The sequence below is a fragment of the Amaranthus tricolor genome, chromosome 3 (assembly GCF_026212465.1).
Source record: "Amaranthus tricolor cultivar Red isolate AtriRed21 chromosome 3, ASM2621246v1, whole genome shotgun sequence".
Taxonomy (NCBI): domain Eukaryota; kingdom Viridiplantae; phylum Streptophyta; class Magnoliopsida; order Caryophyllales; family Amaranthaceae; genus Amaranthus; species Amaranthus tricolor.
Window position 1 is genome coordinate 24,262,372 of NC_080049.1, and position 19,197 is coordinate 24,281,568.

Genomic DNA, 19,197 nt, shown 5'->3' on the forward strand with positions numbered 1-19,197 from the left:
AAAAAGCCCATGATTATTTCTGATAAGTGACAACCCAGTATCCCTATCATCCAATTATGCATTGCTACATCATATCAACTACTTTCCAAAACAAGTACGCATAAAATTATCCCTTGATGTGACAATTTGACCTCTTCTAATGGCTAATAATATTCCCTCCGTCTCCGTCTCTACAAAGAATGCACTTGGTGAAATTTGATTGGTGAATAAGACAAAAAAAATAAGTTGATGATAGGAATGAGTGGTTATAACAAGAAAATAAGTTTATGGATGAGATTTGAAAAAACAAAATGTGGTCATTGCCATAAAAAAAGAAAGGGTGCAAAATAAGTGGACAACCTAAAATGAAAAGAGATGTAAATTGAGAGGGACAGAGGGAGTATATTGTTATAGCTCAACTCTCCCTCTAAAAGCCTTACGTAAAAGTACTATCTAAATCTTAAAATCTTGCCCTTTATCGGAATCATCTTATTTATACATACTTATCATATTTGCTTTTTTGATTGACTATCAGAGGGTTTTTCGAGAAAACAACCATGGACAAGTCTAAACTTTGTGGTTGTAGGTTATTGGTATCATTTCAAATCCTCCAAATCTCATAAGTTTTATATTCTGGTAAGGTATAATTTTATTTTCTCACTTCTTACTTTATTCCTAGTTTCATACCAAAACGGAAGTAATACATCAAACATCCTATATGTATCTTTTTTTTATAGTTATTCTATTTAGTATAATAAACAAAATAGAGGAAATTTTTAGTATACACGACACTTACTTATAAGGATTTAAACTTAGACCAATTTAAAATAAGAATATATACAAAAAAGCAAAAGCGAAAAACTAATAAAATTGTAGCAGTGACGTAGTCTTCACAATGCGTGCTCTTCATCTGGAAAAAAAGAGACAAGTGAATCACAACTATTGAGTTGAGAGAAATAAATTAGGGTCATATTGACATTTACACTTTATGAACAATTCAAATATCATCAAACACCGTTATTCTCAATGTATTCTAAAATTTTGCTTGTTCACCTTAATAAGCTATTTCAATCATATTTTCACTAAATATTTTTAGAGACTATTTAACACATCTAACTAACTAATTTATTTAATAGCTAAATATTCTTCAATCAACTATCATATCATATTTTTACCAAATATTTTTAGAGATTATTTAACCTATCCAACCAACTAATTTATTTAATCAACAAAAAGATTTTCAATTTCCTGAGGAAGAGTCCTGTTGGAAATACTTCACATGTGAGACAAGATCCCACATCGATAAAATAGTGGGTTGTTGACTTGCATATATAGTGGGTGAGCTAATCTTACTACTACCATATGGTTTTGGGAAACAATGAATCTCACCGAGTGTATGTGCAAGTCAACGCTCTTGACTTGTGGATTTGTAGGCTTGAGTCCACGGGTCTCCCGTGTCCACACGAGTGGGCCGCAGTGAAAATCATGTGATGAATTGTCACAACCTAATTTAATAAGTCCAAAGGTCAAAAATAGCATGAGAAGAAATGTTAATGTTAATACTATTCTATCAATAATGGTCAAAGCATGAAAAATATGCCTCCTTTCTTTACAATTTAGGGTACAAAATGCAAATACAAATGTTGGCAACTAATTACATGGACTTGACTTTCTAATTGTTTGTTGAGCATTATTGGGCCCCTCTTACTTTGATTCTCACCTTCCGAACCAATTCTCTCCATATTTCCTTCCATCCCTTTTTTGCTTTTTCTCCAAGATTCTCCTCACCAACTCACCATCTTCTTTACTCACACATATCTTTTAAAAAAAAGATTTTAAGAATTTAGCCTTGAAATAATATACATAGAGTTCTTAAAAATACATTTTCCAAATATTATATCAAGCTCATAGTCGATAGATTAACAAGCACCAGACTATGTGCCCTGGACACATAATATTTCAAAAAAAAACTCATCATGGTCGGTTTTTAAGGCATACGAGGTAGCTGATTGTCTAGGGCCTCCAGAAATAAGATGTCTCATATATTAAATAGTACTACTTAGATCGGTTTCTGAGCAATACTCTTTAAGTGATTTGTTTGTAAATCTTTTTTATATTCGAAGTAATATAATATTGTCTTGAATTATTTTATTAAAGTGGAAAAATTTTTATCTTTTAATATAATAAATTTAAAAGACATCATAAAAATAAATAGGACATTTAATATTTTTACTCCAACCAAAAATTCACATTTATAAATATAAATATACTTTAAAATTAAAATTAACCCAATTCAAATTTCAAAATAGTCCTATGATATTTGATACTCGCCCAAACACCAGAATCAACGCCTTCATTAGATTCCCGCACCGTAACGAAATATCAAACCCAAATACAAAACGACACCGTTTGATTTCCCATCACAATATTCTTGCTGTCTTTTCCGTCAAGTCTCCTTCCTTAATTAATTGCCTCAACACTCTTTACATTTTCCTTCAACAACAACTCTACATTTTTACCCTTCTATCTGAAAAGCCACACTATATAAACATGCCATGTCCGCCTTTTTTTCTCTCTCTCTCCCCTCTCAAATCTTAAAAAGACATCCATTTTAATTTTTTTAAATTTTAAAAATATTTTATCTTTCTCTTCCAGAGGTTAAGGAGAATACCCCTAAATACTCGTCGTTTTCCCCTTCTTCATCTTTACACCGCCTTTCACGCACTTCCTTCCTCTAGGGTTCTCTCCATTGAATTCCTCCATTTCCCTCTCTCTCCTCATTGAGAAGGTACTAATTTCTCTTTAATTTCTGAATTTATCATCAACAAAATTAAATTCAAGCTTCAAATTTTGAATTTTCAATTTTCAAATTTTGATTTGAGATTTTGAATCAATTTTTTTGAAATTTGCAGAGATTGATTAGAGATTTCAGACGATGCCAACGTTATCAGCTATACAATTAGATCGATATCTGGAGTCCAATACGACGTCGTCAAATCTTAACAACAACAATAAGAAGATTCCAGATGTAGTTTCTTCATCTCCGAATCTCGATAGGCGTAATACGGCGTCGTATGATCTTAAATCTTCTTATTCTAGAGGGAAAGACATACCTCCACCACACCCTCAGCTACGTCGAGGGAATTCTACGTCATCATCTTCAGCGAGGGTGCATATTCATCCGGCGCTCTACACCACACCGGAACCTACTCCTATCCCTGATTCACCAACATCTTCGTTTCCTCCTTCTTCTCCTTACCTTATTAACCACAAGCGTAGAGGCCCACGTCTTCTTAAGAGTCTTTCAGACCAGAATGTGGCGGCGGCTGTGGCGGAGAGTGATGGACATAAGAGGAGTTTGTCGGAGGAGAACGTGGCAGGCGAGAGAGGTGAGGAGGTGGTTGATATGAAGTCAAACGACGAGGTTTTGAGGAATGAGATTGAGATTGAGGAAGCTGGTGTTGTTAATGGTGAGGGTATGAGAGAGAATGGTGAGAGTGAGGATTTCTATGATCCACAGGAATCTTTGAGTTTTTCAAGTGCTGTTGACAGCGAGGAATTTGGCGGAGATAAGTCGGCATCTGGGAAAGCAAATACTCCAATGGGAGAGTTTTTTGATGCTTGGGAAGGTATTTTTATTCTATTTTTGATTCAGAGTGAGCTTTTTAATTGTACAAATAGGGCCGAGCTACAAGTGGACGAAGGTCCACCATAGCTCACCCTCAAAACTTGATAAATTTATTATCTATGGGCATTTGGTACATAATAGTTGGTCTTGCAATGGTCAACATATACAAATGCTCTAATACCCTAAACCCTGAGTCTCATACTTAAAAATGCTTTTGAGATGTTAATATGAAAATATTCGCCCCTCATTTTAAGTTTTGGATTTTATAATCATTTATATGTTATAAGATATAAGATATATATGATAGGAAGTGGTGTTAAGATTGTTACATTGGTTAATTTTTTTGGGTATTATGAACATTATTTAAAAGTATCGACTTGATTCAAGAATGAGCTATGTTGTACCGTAGTACAATGTAAATTCAGCTTTATGTATTAGTTGGGCAGTGTCGCAGTGATAACATAATCTGGTCTGAAGTAATGACTTATTGTGAGCAAATCATCAAAATAAGCTCTGTAGCTCTATTTTTCGGGTATTGTGAACATTATTTAAAGCATTGACATAATTTAAGAATGCGCTATATCGTACTGTAGGACATTGTGAATCCAGGAGTACATATTTGTTGGGCAGTGTCACTGTGATAACATAATCTGGTCTGAAGTAATGACTTAGTGTGAGCAAGTCATTAAAAATAAGCTCTGTAATATACTTTTGTACATGGTGAAATGGGGAGTTTACATAGGTAGAGCGTAGAGATTGTAATCTTGTGTTAAGTAGTTATTTTTTATGTGTGTCATCAAACTAAGCTCTAACTCTATTATTTTATGGGTCATAGTATGAAAGGTATCTTTTCGAGCTCTTAGGTATAGTTTTATTTGACTATATTAATGGCCCACATTAAGCTTTATTATCTCAAAATTGGCCATATGTAATGTTACTGTATTTCTCAAGCCTAATATATGGGAGATTCATTATTTGTACGTGACCAGCAAAATATACAAGAAAGGATGAAAAGGGATGATGATGCAATTTGGGTTTTGTGTTTGAAGTGGATTATGGTGTTTGGATTGTTGGAAGGACAAGAAGAGGTTGTTGTGTGAGATTGACTAGAGAGGAAATGAGTTTTTATAAGGGAATGTAACTGCAATCTAATTGATACAGAAATTCACCATAATTAGCTAAGAGTAGCATAGGATGGATGATAGGATAAGACAGATAAATTGGCTACAACAAGAAAATAGAGACTCCTAGATACATACGTCAAGAATGAAGTATAAAGCATTGGGTCTTTCTTTCACTCCATAGTAATCCGAGTATAAGGATTGAGACAAGGGTAAGCAAAAATGCTTGAAGTTTCTTTATTATTTAATCTAAATTTTACAAGTGTAAGTACATGGGTATTTGTGAGAATAAACAATAAACAATAAATCTAAACTGTTGGATTGTAATCGATGTTGGCCATTGGATGGGAAGTACTCTCTTTGATGCTCATGCTGCACATGTCCAATTAGTTGCTTTTCTAAATTTATGTGGCTCCTCTTTTCCCGCCAATTGAGAAATAAAAACTACCATCATGAAATAACTTCCTATGTTTTGTTACAATTCAAGTAACTACTTTTCAAGGAGGGAATTTATATTCGTGAATTCTGATCTTTTTGGGGGTAAATTTAGGAAGTAGAAATTCCCTTGGATGTGCAAAATCCTATAAAATGTAGGAATTGAATGATCAAATGGGAGGGTTGGTGAATCTAAATTTTTGTATCAATTGTAATTTCCTTGTGTTTAATCAAACAAGATAAAATAATTCCTTGGTATTTTGGAATAGGAATTAACTTTGAAGGAAATAAAATACTGTAGAGAATTTAATTCATGTCTCAAGCAAACAAGCTCATAGCTTAATATTAAAAGGCGTGCCTCGCTCTACGCCCTGTGCGTCTCGAGTTCAGGTAGAAGCACACTTTGGAGGTGTGCACCTTGATGTGCTTTGCGCCTGGTGCCCTCGATGCGGGTAATTACTTAAAAGCTTGTTTTTGAAAGATAAATAGGACTTAAAACCCAAATTCACTTGCATTTGAAGTTCGAGAAACTATTGCTTAAAAAAGCAAAGAAGAGAAGCAAGTTAAGAGAAAATAACTGAATATTCTTCATATTCTCATTATATAGTCTTGTGCTAAATTAGTGTTTTACCACTATGATAATGAATGTTTTCAAGCTTGTTAATATTGTAATATGATTGTCATGGTGTTTTATGTATAATATACTCCTTTCATTTCTTAAAATTGTTCTCATTTGTCATTTTTGGTTGTTTTGTTTGATGTTCTCAAAAAGAATCTTTCTATTTGTATTACAAATTTTAGATGAAATTAACCTTGTCCATCCTCATTTTAATATTTTAACAATGTTTATGGTCTCCACATATCTTCCACTAATTTCATTTTAACATTTTTATATTACTTATGGACCCCACATATTTTCCACTAACTTTATAGTAATACTTCCTCCGTTAATGTTTCCCCCTAACTTTATGGTCACCACATATCTTCCACAATATTTTTATAATTGTTGTAGTCCTCATAATTTTTCCACTAACTTTCTTTTAATAGTTCCTCCGTTTTTTTTAGTTGCACCTAAATCATTTTTTACACTATCCATCATTCGGTAGTATTTTACATATTACGGCTGTTATTCGAGAAAAAAAATAGTGAAGTGGGATCTTGTTTTATTTGTCTCCTCGTATATTTTCATAATATCAAATTTTTATAATTTTTATTTTCGTACTATCAAATTTTTATAATTTTTAGTTAAATATTATTCTAGATATAAGCAACCCAAAAACGGAGGAAGTATTTTTTACTGTTTATGGTTCGTAGTTCCTCCATCTAAAGGATTATATTTTTCTTAATTTATGTGAACATTGCTTGTGAAAACTTCTGTAAGAAACGGAGAGAGTACTTAAAAAAAGTATTTTAAATTATTTAGAAAAAAGTGTGCCTCGCCTACAAAAAGTCATGCCGTCGCGATGCGCTTTGCGCCTAGGCTTTAAGGACCTTTTAGTCTAGGTGTGCCTCACGCTTTTTGAATCTTAGGCTCATATTATATAGGACTACTTTTCAACTTCTTGCAACTCCTTTCAAACCCCACTGTTATGCAACTCCTTTTCTTCCTTTCATGTGTGGTGTAGCTTTGTGGACTGCTTCACTTGCTCAATAAACTAAATAACTTTAAGGAAAATTACAACAACTTTTAATCTAGCTAAATCTGTAAAATTTAACACACTAGCTATTAAAATTAAAATCTAAAACAACTAGAACATTACTTAGTTTTGGATTAGCTACGTGACATGAACTTAAGATAGAGCTTAAAAGATATTGGGTTAACCAAGTTGATCACTTGGAGATCTGTGATTGGTGTGCGGAATTTACCAACAATAAATAAACAGACTGAAAAACATTTGAAAGCTTAAGAAGAACCAAATCCAAATGTTGAATAGATTAGCTTTTGCTTGAGACATGGATGTGTTGGATGGACCTACATCAATTTGATCTATTAAATACAATTGTAATTGACGGATCAGTGAGTAATATGGGCTGTAAATTATGGGATAAATGTTTAATTCAATTTTCTAATGCTTGTGAGTTGTGACTGTGGGCTGTGTCCATCTCTCAAATAACAAGTTACAATTTGCAGGAGCATTTTAGATTAGGTTTAGCACGTAGAGAATGCAATGATACATTTAGCACTCATCAGGATGGGAGGATGTATTTGTTTTAAGGAGAGTCAATTTTATTAAAAATTATTGCTCTTTGGACATGTGAGTTCTAATATTTGTCTTTTTGGATTATACAAGACCTAGTGTTCAAAAATGCAAATTTTTTATTTTTTTTTGTTTCTAATAAATTATAGCTAGTATCAGATACTGCCTCCTGTTTTCGATGCAGCTAATTGGTGATAGCATGAATGCTACTGATAATGAGACAATACTAGGTTATGTAAATAATGTTACATGTAATTAATTTTTTATTTATATGATGGCTTCTTTGCCCTTTGTATGATTCCAGCTTGTTACTGTAGCTATTAAATCTGCAGAATTCTTGAGTTTTCTTTTAAGATGGTGTTTTTTATTTTATTGAATGCTTGATCTTTAGATTTTCTTTATTAGCAGTCATGGTATTGAGATTTACCCCTTTTGTTTTTCTGCTTTAGAACTCTCCTCTGATAGTGGCATACAAGCACAGCGCTCTCTCAACGATGCTGAGACTGAGTTACGAGAGATGAGACTGAGCTTGTTAATGGAGATTGAAAAGCGAAAGCAAGCAGAAGAAACTCTACAAAGCATGCAACAACAGTGGCAGATGCTTCGAGAGAAGCTGGGGGCTGTAGGGTTGAGACTTCCTGCTGATTTTACTGCTTTAATTGAGGATAGCCAATCTGATTTTGATCCCGCGGATGACATTTGCCGACAAATCGAACTGACACGTTTTGTGTCAGAATCTATTGGAAGAGGGATAGCCAAAGCTGAAGCTGAGGCGGAGATGGAAGCTCAGCTGGAAGTGAAAAGCTTTGAGATTACGCGTTTGTGTGATCGATTGCATTATTATGAGACTATGAATCAGGAAATGTCTCAGAGGAACCAAGAAACCATTGGTGAGTCTGCTTTCCAATTTTCTCTTATGGTTATTTATTTCAGCTTGACACAGTTGCAACTGACTTATTAATCTTTGTTTCTTGTTTTTCCCTTTTGCTTGCGGCACAATGCTATTATTTATTTCAATGGGTGCTCTTGTTGTATTTTCTTGCCAGCTGCGATCTTAGATAGTAGTATATATGTGGCTCCTCAAAAGCTCTGTTTTTTAATTGTTATTTAACTTTAAATATGATCTTTTTTACTGATATCTCACGCGTGCTGATTTTATGTTGAGTAGTCTCTCCCCAAGGATAATGGCTTTTGTTAATATGACCTTGAGAAAATAGTGGTGGACATGTGTACTCTATTCTGGATGTAATTACAGTGTCTTATCTTTTTTCCTGCCCGGATTCCATATTTTTTACTAATAAAATGATAGTTGGATGCATTTTGTCCATTGTGCTCTCTTAAAAAATTTAAATTCATCTTCTACATGATCATTTGTTTTATTGAATTACATTACGTCATAATTTCATTCCCCTGCTATGATAGTATTGTGGATTTGAGTTTTTGTGTTATGTTGCTTTGGTTAGGAATTTAGGATTTTTGTTTTAATCTTTATATATATGCAGCTTCCTATTCAGCCATGAATTATTGTCTTGATGGAAATTCTCTAATGTTTTATGTGCAGAGATTGCTCGGCGTGAAAGACAGAAGAAGAGGAGAAGACAGAAATGGGTTTGGGGCGCACTTGGCTCTGCAGCCATAGTGCTTGGCACAGCTTTGGCATGGTCTTATCTCCCAAGTGAAAAAGGATCATCTTTGAACAATAATTCCGATGCCTCTAAAACTGTTGGTCATAAAAAATGATCAAGTTTGCAGACAAAACTAGAGTTATACTTTAGGAAAAATAATTTGGTGAAGTCTGATGTTATTGTGCATTGTGCATAACAGCCTTTTATGCTTTCCCGGGATGCATAAGTTTGTGCTATGCAGGATGTACAGTTCTATGAAATAATGTACTGTTGTAGCTCAGCCTCTCTTTTAGGGAAATGCTGCCTCAAATGATAAGTTCGGTTATGATCGGATCACCCTGTTCCAGGAACTGGTATTCTCGTTTGCTTGGTGTTTGGATATTTGTAGAGAACTCCAGGAAGTGATCATATTTTTTGCGCCGCATTGTTAAAAGATGTAAAAGGGGCATAAATTTTGATAACATGAAAGTGTATATTTTAACGTGGATCTATTTTCCAGTCTGCTTTATGCATCATGAAAAAATTTCGGCATTCCAAAAACAACTCTATCAGAAAATACCTGAAAAAATTTGCTAAAAAAAAATTCCTGAAAAAATTAGTTCAAATCTAATTGAAACACAGACCCAGGTGTTTTACTCGTTTTCAGTTTCATATATCATTTTTAGTTATAGGTTATTATTTTTAGTCTCATGTCATTATTTTTAGTTGGAATTTAGTATATTTTAGTCAATTTTTATATTTTGAGTTTATTTTTACTATAGCCTTGAAAAAGCTATATTTGTCTTTTTATAAGAAAACATTTTCTTTAAAAATAAAAATTATATATATATATATATATATATATATATATATATATATATATATATATATATATAAACAAAATTAATAATAAAATTTATATTTCATATGACTTGTTAATTGAGTTGATCTAAATGTGCCACAAATCTAGCAAGATCCAACCTGAAATTAATTCAACCCAAAACTTACCCAAGTCAACCTGACTTGAAACAATATTAATAATAATAATAATAATAATAATAATAATAATAATGGTATGGTGTGATCTGATTAATCTGGTTTTGTATGGTTTGATTTGATATGATATCTTTTGATCTAATTTAATCTAAAACTTTTCGATTTGATTTGATCGGTTTTGGTTTGGATCGACATGATTCCAATAAAAATAAGTAATAAGTTCAAAAATAAGTTAAATATAACATGCTCTTAGTATTTAGCGAAGAACCGAACAATTAATGTTTGGAGTACTTGAATGACAAAAGTGAGCCAAAAAAAAAGTTGGCTCATGGAAGATGGATTGATGAGCAGCATGCATTGCCTAGATCACTAGAAAGCGGATGGTTTAAAGAAATGGCAAGAACCCACAATGAAGGGATGCTTGAACACACGGCGATGCAATGATTTTGGAGGTTTTATTTATTTTTGCAATATCTTTTAAAAAGGGATCATCATCGTATTAAATTTTCACTTTAAGAAAAATAATTAAAGGCAAAATTTAGTGTAACATTTTATTACTTCAAATATAAAAAGCTTTACAAACAACTCATTTAAAGACGGAACCGAACTTGAATAATACTATTTAATATTTGAGATCTCTCATTTCAAGGGCCCTAGGCAATCGACTACTTGGAATACCTCTAGAGCCGGCCATGCTTGAACAAGTAACCAACCTGTTAGCATGAACGTCGCAGATGGCAAAATAAATTTTGCTGCTCGAACAAGCATAAGTCATATTTCATTTTGGCAAATTGCTCGGTTATAACTTTGGGAGCTCTAAGATTTGATAGTTTTACTCCTTGGAACTATAGCAAGGGGCATTGCACAAGCAATCTCATTTTGGTTGTTGGACCAGAGAGAGTAATCTTGTATGTATTGTGAGTAAACTATTTAAATACCGTCAAACATTAGAGAGTGTATAAGCAAAGTAGGCTCTACCGCATGAGCGACAGCTTAGGGTCTCGTTATTATAAGGGCTCAAAAATTAATTAATAATTTTGCTTTTCGAATTAAAAAATAAAAACTAATATTTTTAACAGCACATGTAAATTTTTATATAATCTATGCAAATATTTTTTCATAATTAATGACGACTTATTAGCTTAATAATGACTATTTTTGATAATTATTGATTTTGAGTTTGGGGTGATACTGTTTATTTTATTTTTTTCTTTCACGATCATAGTAGACACTAGACATACTTTTCTACATTCAATTTGTCTTGAAACCTACGATGAAGGCATTTCTTTTTTCTTGCTAATGAATATATATCGCTTTTGATAGCCTATGATGGTATATTGAGGTATACATGAACCTTGCAAATGAGTACATAGAAGATTGGATCTTAGGTAACCTTATTTTTGTTCGTTTTAATAAATGAATGAGCTTGAATAAAGTTTAGCACTCATTTGAATATTTGATTAGGGAGTTCAAACGTAAAGTCGCAAATTATAAATATTTATTAATGTGTGTTAAATTGTACAATAATACTATGTGTAAGTTTCATGTATCTATGATTTCGAATGAGCTTAAACTATTAATAAATTGTTTTTTGTTTGAAAAGCCATATAAGTTGAATAAATAGCTTGATTATTAATCTTAATTAAACATTTGAAGTACTAATTTGAAATTGAGTATATCTAAGTCTTTTTTATCAAAATCCTCTCTGATCTTGTCTTTTTTAGGACGGGATACGAATATAATTGTATGTTTTTTACCTTTGATCCTCTCTAATTTTGCCTTTTTTAGGATGGAGTACGAGTATAATTTATATGTCTACTACTTTTAAACTCAGATTTTATAAGCTGAAGATATGTTATGGTACATAAGTTACAAGTTTTGTGAAGTATGAACTTGAAGGTGATTTCCATTTAGGTCCATTTCACGTAGCTAATGTACACGTTATGGCATGATCGGTAGGTAAGGAAAATCTAGGACCGGGCTTTAATTCAGAGACAAACAAATAAGGAAAATCAGAGTGGGTTCTTAACTACTTATAAATGAAACGTCTTAATTTATAGACCCCAAAGAGATGGGACTCTTAACTCTTACATGCACAAAATCTAAGGGTTTCACATGGAGGTGTAATAAAAACAACAGTAGGGAGAGACCCCACAAATTCATGTTAAAACCTCACTATATGACCCACCCTGTATTAAAGCAAGTGACCCAATACTTTATTAGTTCAATTCTACGCTAATGTAATTGCAAATAAGTGGTAATTATTCTCTAATTGTCCTCCAAATTCACCTATACGTACACATCTTACGTTTAAATTTGCAAGAAACTAATCCAATAATTTAGGAAAACCAGAAAATATTAGTTGTTCATAATCCTGATTTTTAAAAAATAAAAAATAAAAAAATAAACTAATCTTCTAATTGTAATTCAAACTAGATAATTATATAAAATTAATCGTTTTGATTCAAAATTTAAAACCCTTGTCCTTTTGAGCAGACTCAAATTCAATTAAACCGAAAATAAATCTAGTCATAATCCGATCTAAAGCTGACCCGATTTGAAATTAACACAACCTAAAGTTAGACTCAATTCGAACGTAATCTAATTTTTACTTGACCTGAAGTTGATATAACTGTCCCAATCAAAAATAATTTGACTTAAAAAGCAACCAATAGTATTAAAATATATCATATTTGGTGTAGATTTATTATTTATATAATTTTAGACTTACCACGAGCTTGTTTAATGTAAGGTAATTGTGTAGGTAGTTGTTACTTGTTAGCAATTTAATAGTTGTAGTTGTGGTTACTAAGAAGCAATCTAAAATTTGGATCTAGCTGTAGCTATAGTTGTATCTGTATCTGTATAAATGTACTTGTTAGATATTAAGATGTCTAATTAGTTTTGTATATTTATAACATCCGATAAAAAGTAATGGTTTTAACAAGTATTGGAGTATTTGTTGAGAAAAATATAAAAAAATTTAAACTACTTTAATTTTGAAACATTATAAGAAGTAAAAATATGAAAATAACTACATATACAACTATTCGATAGTTAAATTGTAAACTGTTACCTGAGCAGTTCAAAAGTAATATTTAGTCTCATAAAATTATCAATAACTTAAATTAGTACACTGAATAGGCGCTCGGTGGATCGTGGATTAGAAGTTGTAGTTGATATGGAACATCCATTATGACACACAATGTGGGATAGATAGCGTCACGAGAGATGTCCGTATGGAAAGAATGGGGTATAGACCCGCAGATTACGCCATTAACTGCTTCCCATTTTCACTTTAACCTAAAAGAAGGTTGGGAGTTGGGACAATCTTCACTCCTTAGAAAAGAACATGTTCCCTTTTCCTCACTCTCTAATGTGAAGAGTCAGCACCGCATCTACCGCATTGAATGACTCCTTTTTCTTTTATTACCACCACAATTCAACTATTGGATGTTTTTTTTGGAGTAAACTAAATAATTCAAAATAAATTTTGCCATTTTATATTTATTCTACTTAATAATTAAAAAAATACAATTATGTAAATATCAACATCAATATAAGACTAAATTCAAACTGATTTGAAATATTTAATTCGATGTCGACTTGATGATCCAAATCTTAAGTAGGTTGTTAATAATGACAACATCATACGATCCTACCAAGACCAATAATATGGATGATATGATCATAATATAATTCTACAATCCTACAATCTAATGATTTGATCCTACAAGGATAGTCTTAATCATAAAAAAAATTCTTATATATATTCTAGCTTATACTTACATACTTTTATATATATATATATATATATATATATATATATATATATATATATATATATATATATATATATATATATATATATATATATATATATATATATATAAAAGTTAAAAATACATCATTATTACGATAATAAAAATTTACTTACTGACTTAAGTTCATAAATAATTATTAAAAGTATTCATTTAATCAATTAAAAGATAAAGTCAAATAAATATTTATATACAACTCAACACTTTAAAAATGAACTAATATGACTGGTAATCAATTACCCTATAGCATATCAAATCATATATGTATGGTCTTACGAATACGATCCAATTCTACTGATTTTGATCATACCCCTTATTGATTCTATATAGGATCTCTTTACTAACAACCTTGATATTGTTAAGATATTTACCTACTAAAATTACACTAAATTTTCATCACCATTGGCACCATTATATATTGACTATCGAATGGGCCGTTAAGGTAATGACGCATGAGCTCTCTATTGAATTTGAGGTCAAAAACTTCGAATGATAAGAACTATTTCCCGTACAAAGCAGTAAAAATTGTTCATTCAGGTCATAAGGTCGATTTTGGATTAAGTATTTTAAATTGGTTTAAAATCGTATTCACAATAAATTTTATATAATTTTAAATTTATTTTAAAATCGTGCCCTAATTTCGGCTACAAGGTGAGATATTAGATGGTGGGATATATTTTCAACCCCTCCCATTAAAACAAGTAAAGCTTTGGAGTTGGGGATATTAGATCGGCTACCACTTCCTTAACCCAAGGAAACGGAAAATAAAGGTTCAAAACTTGACAACCACAAAAGTTTGGGATCCTACTACACTCTTTATTGTACTAAAAAAGAAAAACCCATCAGACATCAGGTGATTTCCGTTCATAAAAAGGCCTAATTCCCACCTCTCCTTTCCCAAATTTCACACTTCTCATTTCCCTCTCTTACAATTTCTACACCCAAAATTCAAAGATGAAATACCTGAAACTATTTCTTACAATTTTACTAGCAATTCAACAATGCAATTCCTTCCTCAAATGTGAAGCATTCGGAAGAAGATCAGGAGATGGATTCGTAAAAGTAAGAGGAACCCGTTTTGTTTTAAATGGATCACCTTACTATGCAAATGGGTTTAATGCTTATTGGCTCATGTACATGGCTTCTGACCCTTCTCAACGCTACTTAGTCTCTAATGTCTTCCGTCAAGCTTCTTCTCATTCCTTATCTGTTGCCCGAACATGGGCTTTTAACGATGGCGGCGACCGCGCTCTCCAAATCTCCCCTGGATCTTACAACGAGCATGTTTTCCAGGTTTTCACCCAATTTCCTTTTACATGTTTTTTATTATCCCTATTTAAGATGAATTTCTGTTCGATCTTCATGGATTATTGTCTAATTCTTGTTAGGGGCTAGATTTTGTGATAGCCGAAGCGAGGAAGTATGGAATAAAGCTAATCTTAAGCTTTGTAAATAACTATGAAAGCATGGGAGGGAAGAAACAATATGTAAATTGGGGTAGAAGTCATGGACAGTATCTTTCTTCAGATGATGATTTCTTCAAAAACCCAGTTGTTAAGGGTTTTTACAAGAACCATATTACGGTAAACATTGATTAAATTCAAATGAAAATTTTAATTTTACGGAAAATAATTTATATTTTATAAAAGGATATTGAGTATTTGATTTGAAAATGCTCTGTTGCAGACTGTTCTTAACAGACGTAATACTATAAATGGAGTGGTATACAAGAATGACCCAACAATAATGGCGTGGGAACTTATGAATGAACCAAGATGCACTTCAGATCCTTCTGGAAGAACTATTCAGGTTTTGCAATCTTTCTCGTGTTGGCTTTAATTTATTATTGGGAAATATTATGCTGTGAATGGGGTAATGCAATAGGGAAGAAACAATAAACAAACTAATATAAAGAACAACTACAAAACAGAGCACAATAATGGAAGAAGCAAGACACAAGAAATATGAGGTATCTATGGATACCTCCCCTCAAAATAAGTATCTTATCATAAATCTAATCAACATACTCACCTTTCCAAGCTTGAAGAACGGCCTTTCAAAGCAAAGATTGAACCTTTAACTCAATCTCAAACAAACATACATAAATAAGGACGAAGAACTCTTATGGTGTGAACCCTATCTCTCAATCTTGTATATGTCTCTCTCAATCCCCTAATAATGTTCTAAGGCTCCTTATATAGCCTTAAAACATATTAGACAAACCTAGGACAAAAGGCTTAAAAGCCCACAAAAACCCGCGTCTGATTTTGCCTGCTGGTCGCTCGGGTCGAGCTCCACCGCTCGCCTGGTTGAGTGTGAGTCCAGTAGTCACTGGAATGCTGCTGCTTGTTGGCTGATCGAGCCCCATACGCTCGGCTGGTCGAGCGGCCCTCAATGCTTCCCAAACTTCGTGCCTTCCATTATTAAGCACCCCAAATCATTTACCTTGATCACTTTATCAAGTGATCCAAAGCATATACTTCCATCCCCCTTTGCACACACTATCACTCTCCAATGTGCATACTAATGAGTATGCTACGAGGTGATCGAACTCACCTCCATCAAGGTGAGATTTGCAACTTGACTCAACATATTAAATTTGATTGTTAACTTTGAGCTTACAACTTTGTCATGTGGTAGATAAAATGTCAAATTTTTTGTTGAATTAAGTATGTATTTCGACTGGATATCTGGTCCATTAGGGTGATTACGACATTTGCTTTTTTAAATATCATTACGTTGGATAAAAATAGCTTATAAGTTAACAAAAAACCTTCCCTTTTATGTTACACGTGGAAAAGTTGGAAGATCAAAATCACTACGTAAATAAAAAATTTTTGTAAAGCCGATTATAAAGTTGAAGATTCAGAGTCATTAACATAAAATTTTCAATTATTAGTTTTAGAAGAAATATTTGGAAATTATCATTTAAATTCAATTTTTACTTTTACCTGCCGACACAGTATATGAGACTACTTTTATTGGTGGTCCATTTTTTTGGTATATGATCCACAATATCTAGAAAGTTCTTTGACATTGTACTCATTTATAGGAGTAATTAACTGCAGAATTTATGCATATTTTGAATTGGGAACTGAATTTTCATAAATCATACTCCCTCCTATTCACCTTAGGCGTCCTATTTGATTTTTCACGGATTTTAAGGAGAGTTAAAAGTGAGACTTTAAGGATAGGAAATATGGATAATGGAGGGTATAATTGAAAATAGAATAAAACTACTAAGGGCATAAAAGTCAAAAACTCATACCAAAAATAAAAATAGAATAATTAAGGTGACTTAACCATAAAAGGAAATGAGACACGTAAGCTGAATAGGAGAGAGTATGTGTCATAAGTAGAACTTCTATTAATCAATTTTTTAATATTACATTAGCTATACTCTTGTACTTTTATAAATACTTGTCAGAAAATGACGTAGTGCAAAATTTTCCATTTTATGTTGTTTCCATGGTGAAGAATGTTTCATGACAAAAAGAATAGTGAAAATTACGTCTTCATACGACAAGAATTGCATTGTTAATCGTCGCAATTAATTTAAAAAATATAAGCTCATCCCGCTTTTAAGTCCTCATTTATCACACATTTTAAGTCAAAACTTACCCAAGATTGGATATTTGGATTAGAAAATTAAGTATTATCGTTGGAGTTTTGATCATTGTTCGGATCTGGACACTCAAAGGACAGTTTTGACATGATTTCAAAACATTCAGAATGGTAATGAATAATTTGTGTAATTTTGATTTATCTCTTGATGATTATACTTGTTCTCATTCAGTATTTCATTTTATTCGCAAAATTTATTCCAATGCTTTACTATTTAAAGAGATGATCAAGTAGCAATAAAAATTAGTGAAAAAAAGTTTTGTATTATCAAAGTTTATTCACCATGGGAATCATAGAGGTGTTCAAAATAACCCGATGAAACCAAACCCGACTTCAAAATGAATTTAAAATTATGTAAAAATCAATATGGACAGAAGACCCGATTTTGAACCGAACCGAAATTCACCCGATACCTAAATGAACTCCTTTAGGTACATTTTATGAAAATTTACCCTACAAGTCATTCCCATTACCACTTTTTAGTACCAACAACTAAGCGGACAATTTGATCCATGGTAGAGAGACTAGTAATTGGTTAGAGACTTATTAACTGAGCTGTGTTACCTGTTATTTATAGGGCTGGATCAGCGAGATGGCTGCTCATGTCAAATCTATAGACAGAAACCACTTACTTGAAGCTGGTTTGGAAGGGTTCTATGGATCATCCCACCCTGAGAAGTTGCACCTCAATCCAAACTTCAACATCGGCACAGATTTCATTGCCAACAACCAAGTTTCCGGGATTGATTTTGCAACGATCCATGCATATCCCGATCAATGGTAAATCACCGTGAAATCAAAATATGATCATTTACATATTTGTTGTATTACATTCAAAATCGTGCTTTAATTTGGTGTTGTGTATATCAAAAAGGTTGTCCAACAAGAATGCTGAATCTGAACTCAACTTCGTGAACAACTGGCTAACATCCCACATCGAGGATGCTCAAAACATTCTCCGAAAGCCATTACTCTTAGCCGAGTTTGGGAAATCAGACAAAGATTCCGGGTTCAGTACTTACCAGAGAGATCAGCTATTCACAACTGTATACAACAAGATATATGCATCGGCTAAGAGAGGAGGTGCAGCCGGAGGTGCACTGTTTTGGCAACTCATAACTGAAGGTGTAGAAGCTTATGGTGATAGTTATGCCATTGTTCTTAGCAGGAACCCTTCAACTGCCAACGTCATTGCCCAACAATCCCGAAAACTATACTTAATCAGGAAGATTTTTGCGAGGATGAGGAATGTTAGACTATGGAAAAAGGCAAGAGAAATACGAAACAGAATAAATGCTAAGAGAGTGTAATTCCATACTCTTCGAGATGAATTTGGTTCGTCCGAGGGGTTGAAGTTATATTATATAATCATACTACTGAGTGATAAGTAACAGAAAAACTACATATATTACGCGTAGTTTGGATGTTCGTCCTGTGTGTAGTCGCTAGCTCGATGCTAAGGATAAAAAATGAGCTTATATGTTATTAGGCAGTGTTTTCTTTAGATTGCTATAACTTTCCTATGGATGGTATCATTAATCAAGCATGTTGTTTGAATCCAGTTTACATAGAGAGTGATTTCTGAAATAGTCCATATTTTGTGCTTTCCTTTTCTTATTGTTGATTTCATAATGATCATGAGCTAAAGTGTAATGTGTATTTCATCCTCTATATGAATTATCATTCCTCTCTTTTAGAGCTTGGAATGGCTGAACTTTAAAGATATTTATTCCTTGATGTCCTATCAATTTTAATTAATCTATGTCCAAATAAGGTAATTAAGGTGATAAC

At 32.6% G+C, this 19,197-nt stretch overlaps 2 protein-coding genes across 2 annotated transcripts; both read left to right on the forward strand.

The window, feature by feature from the left end:
- Positions 1-2,462: 2,462 nt before the first annotated feature.
- On the forward strand, positions 2,463-9,477 carry LOC130808650 (uncharacterized). Its single transcript, XM_057674104.1, has 4 exons — positions 2,463-2,767; positions 2,892-3,608; positions 7,811-8,251; positions 8,923-9,477. Exons 2-4 carry the CDS (start codon positions 2,915-2,917, stop codon positions 9,099-9,101), a joined length of 1,314 nt encoding a protein of 437 aa, XP_057530087.1. The 5' UTR covers positions 2,463-2,767; positions 2,892-2,914; the 3' UTR covers positions 9,102-9,477.
- Positions 9,478-14,395: 4,918 nt separating this feature from the next.
- On the forward strand, positions 14,396-19,000 carry LOC130808787 (mannan endo-1,4-beta-mannosidase 7). The gene is made up of 5 exons (XM_057674277.1): positions 14,396-15,075; positions 15,171-15,365; positions 15,469-15,591; positions 17,984-18,186; positions 18,281-19,000. Exons 1-5 carry the CDS (start codon positions 14,737-14,739, stop codon positions 18,714-18,716), a joined length of 1,296 nt encoding a protein of 431 aa, XP_057530260.1. The 5' UTR covers positions 14,396-14,736; the 3' UTR covers positions 18,717-19,000.
- The last annotated feature ends 197 nt before the right edge of the window (positions 19,001-19,197 follow it).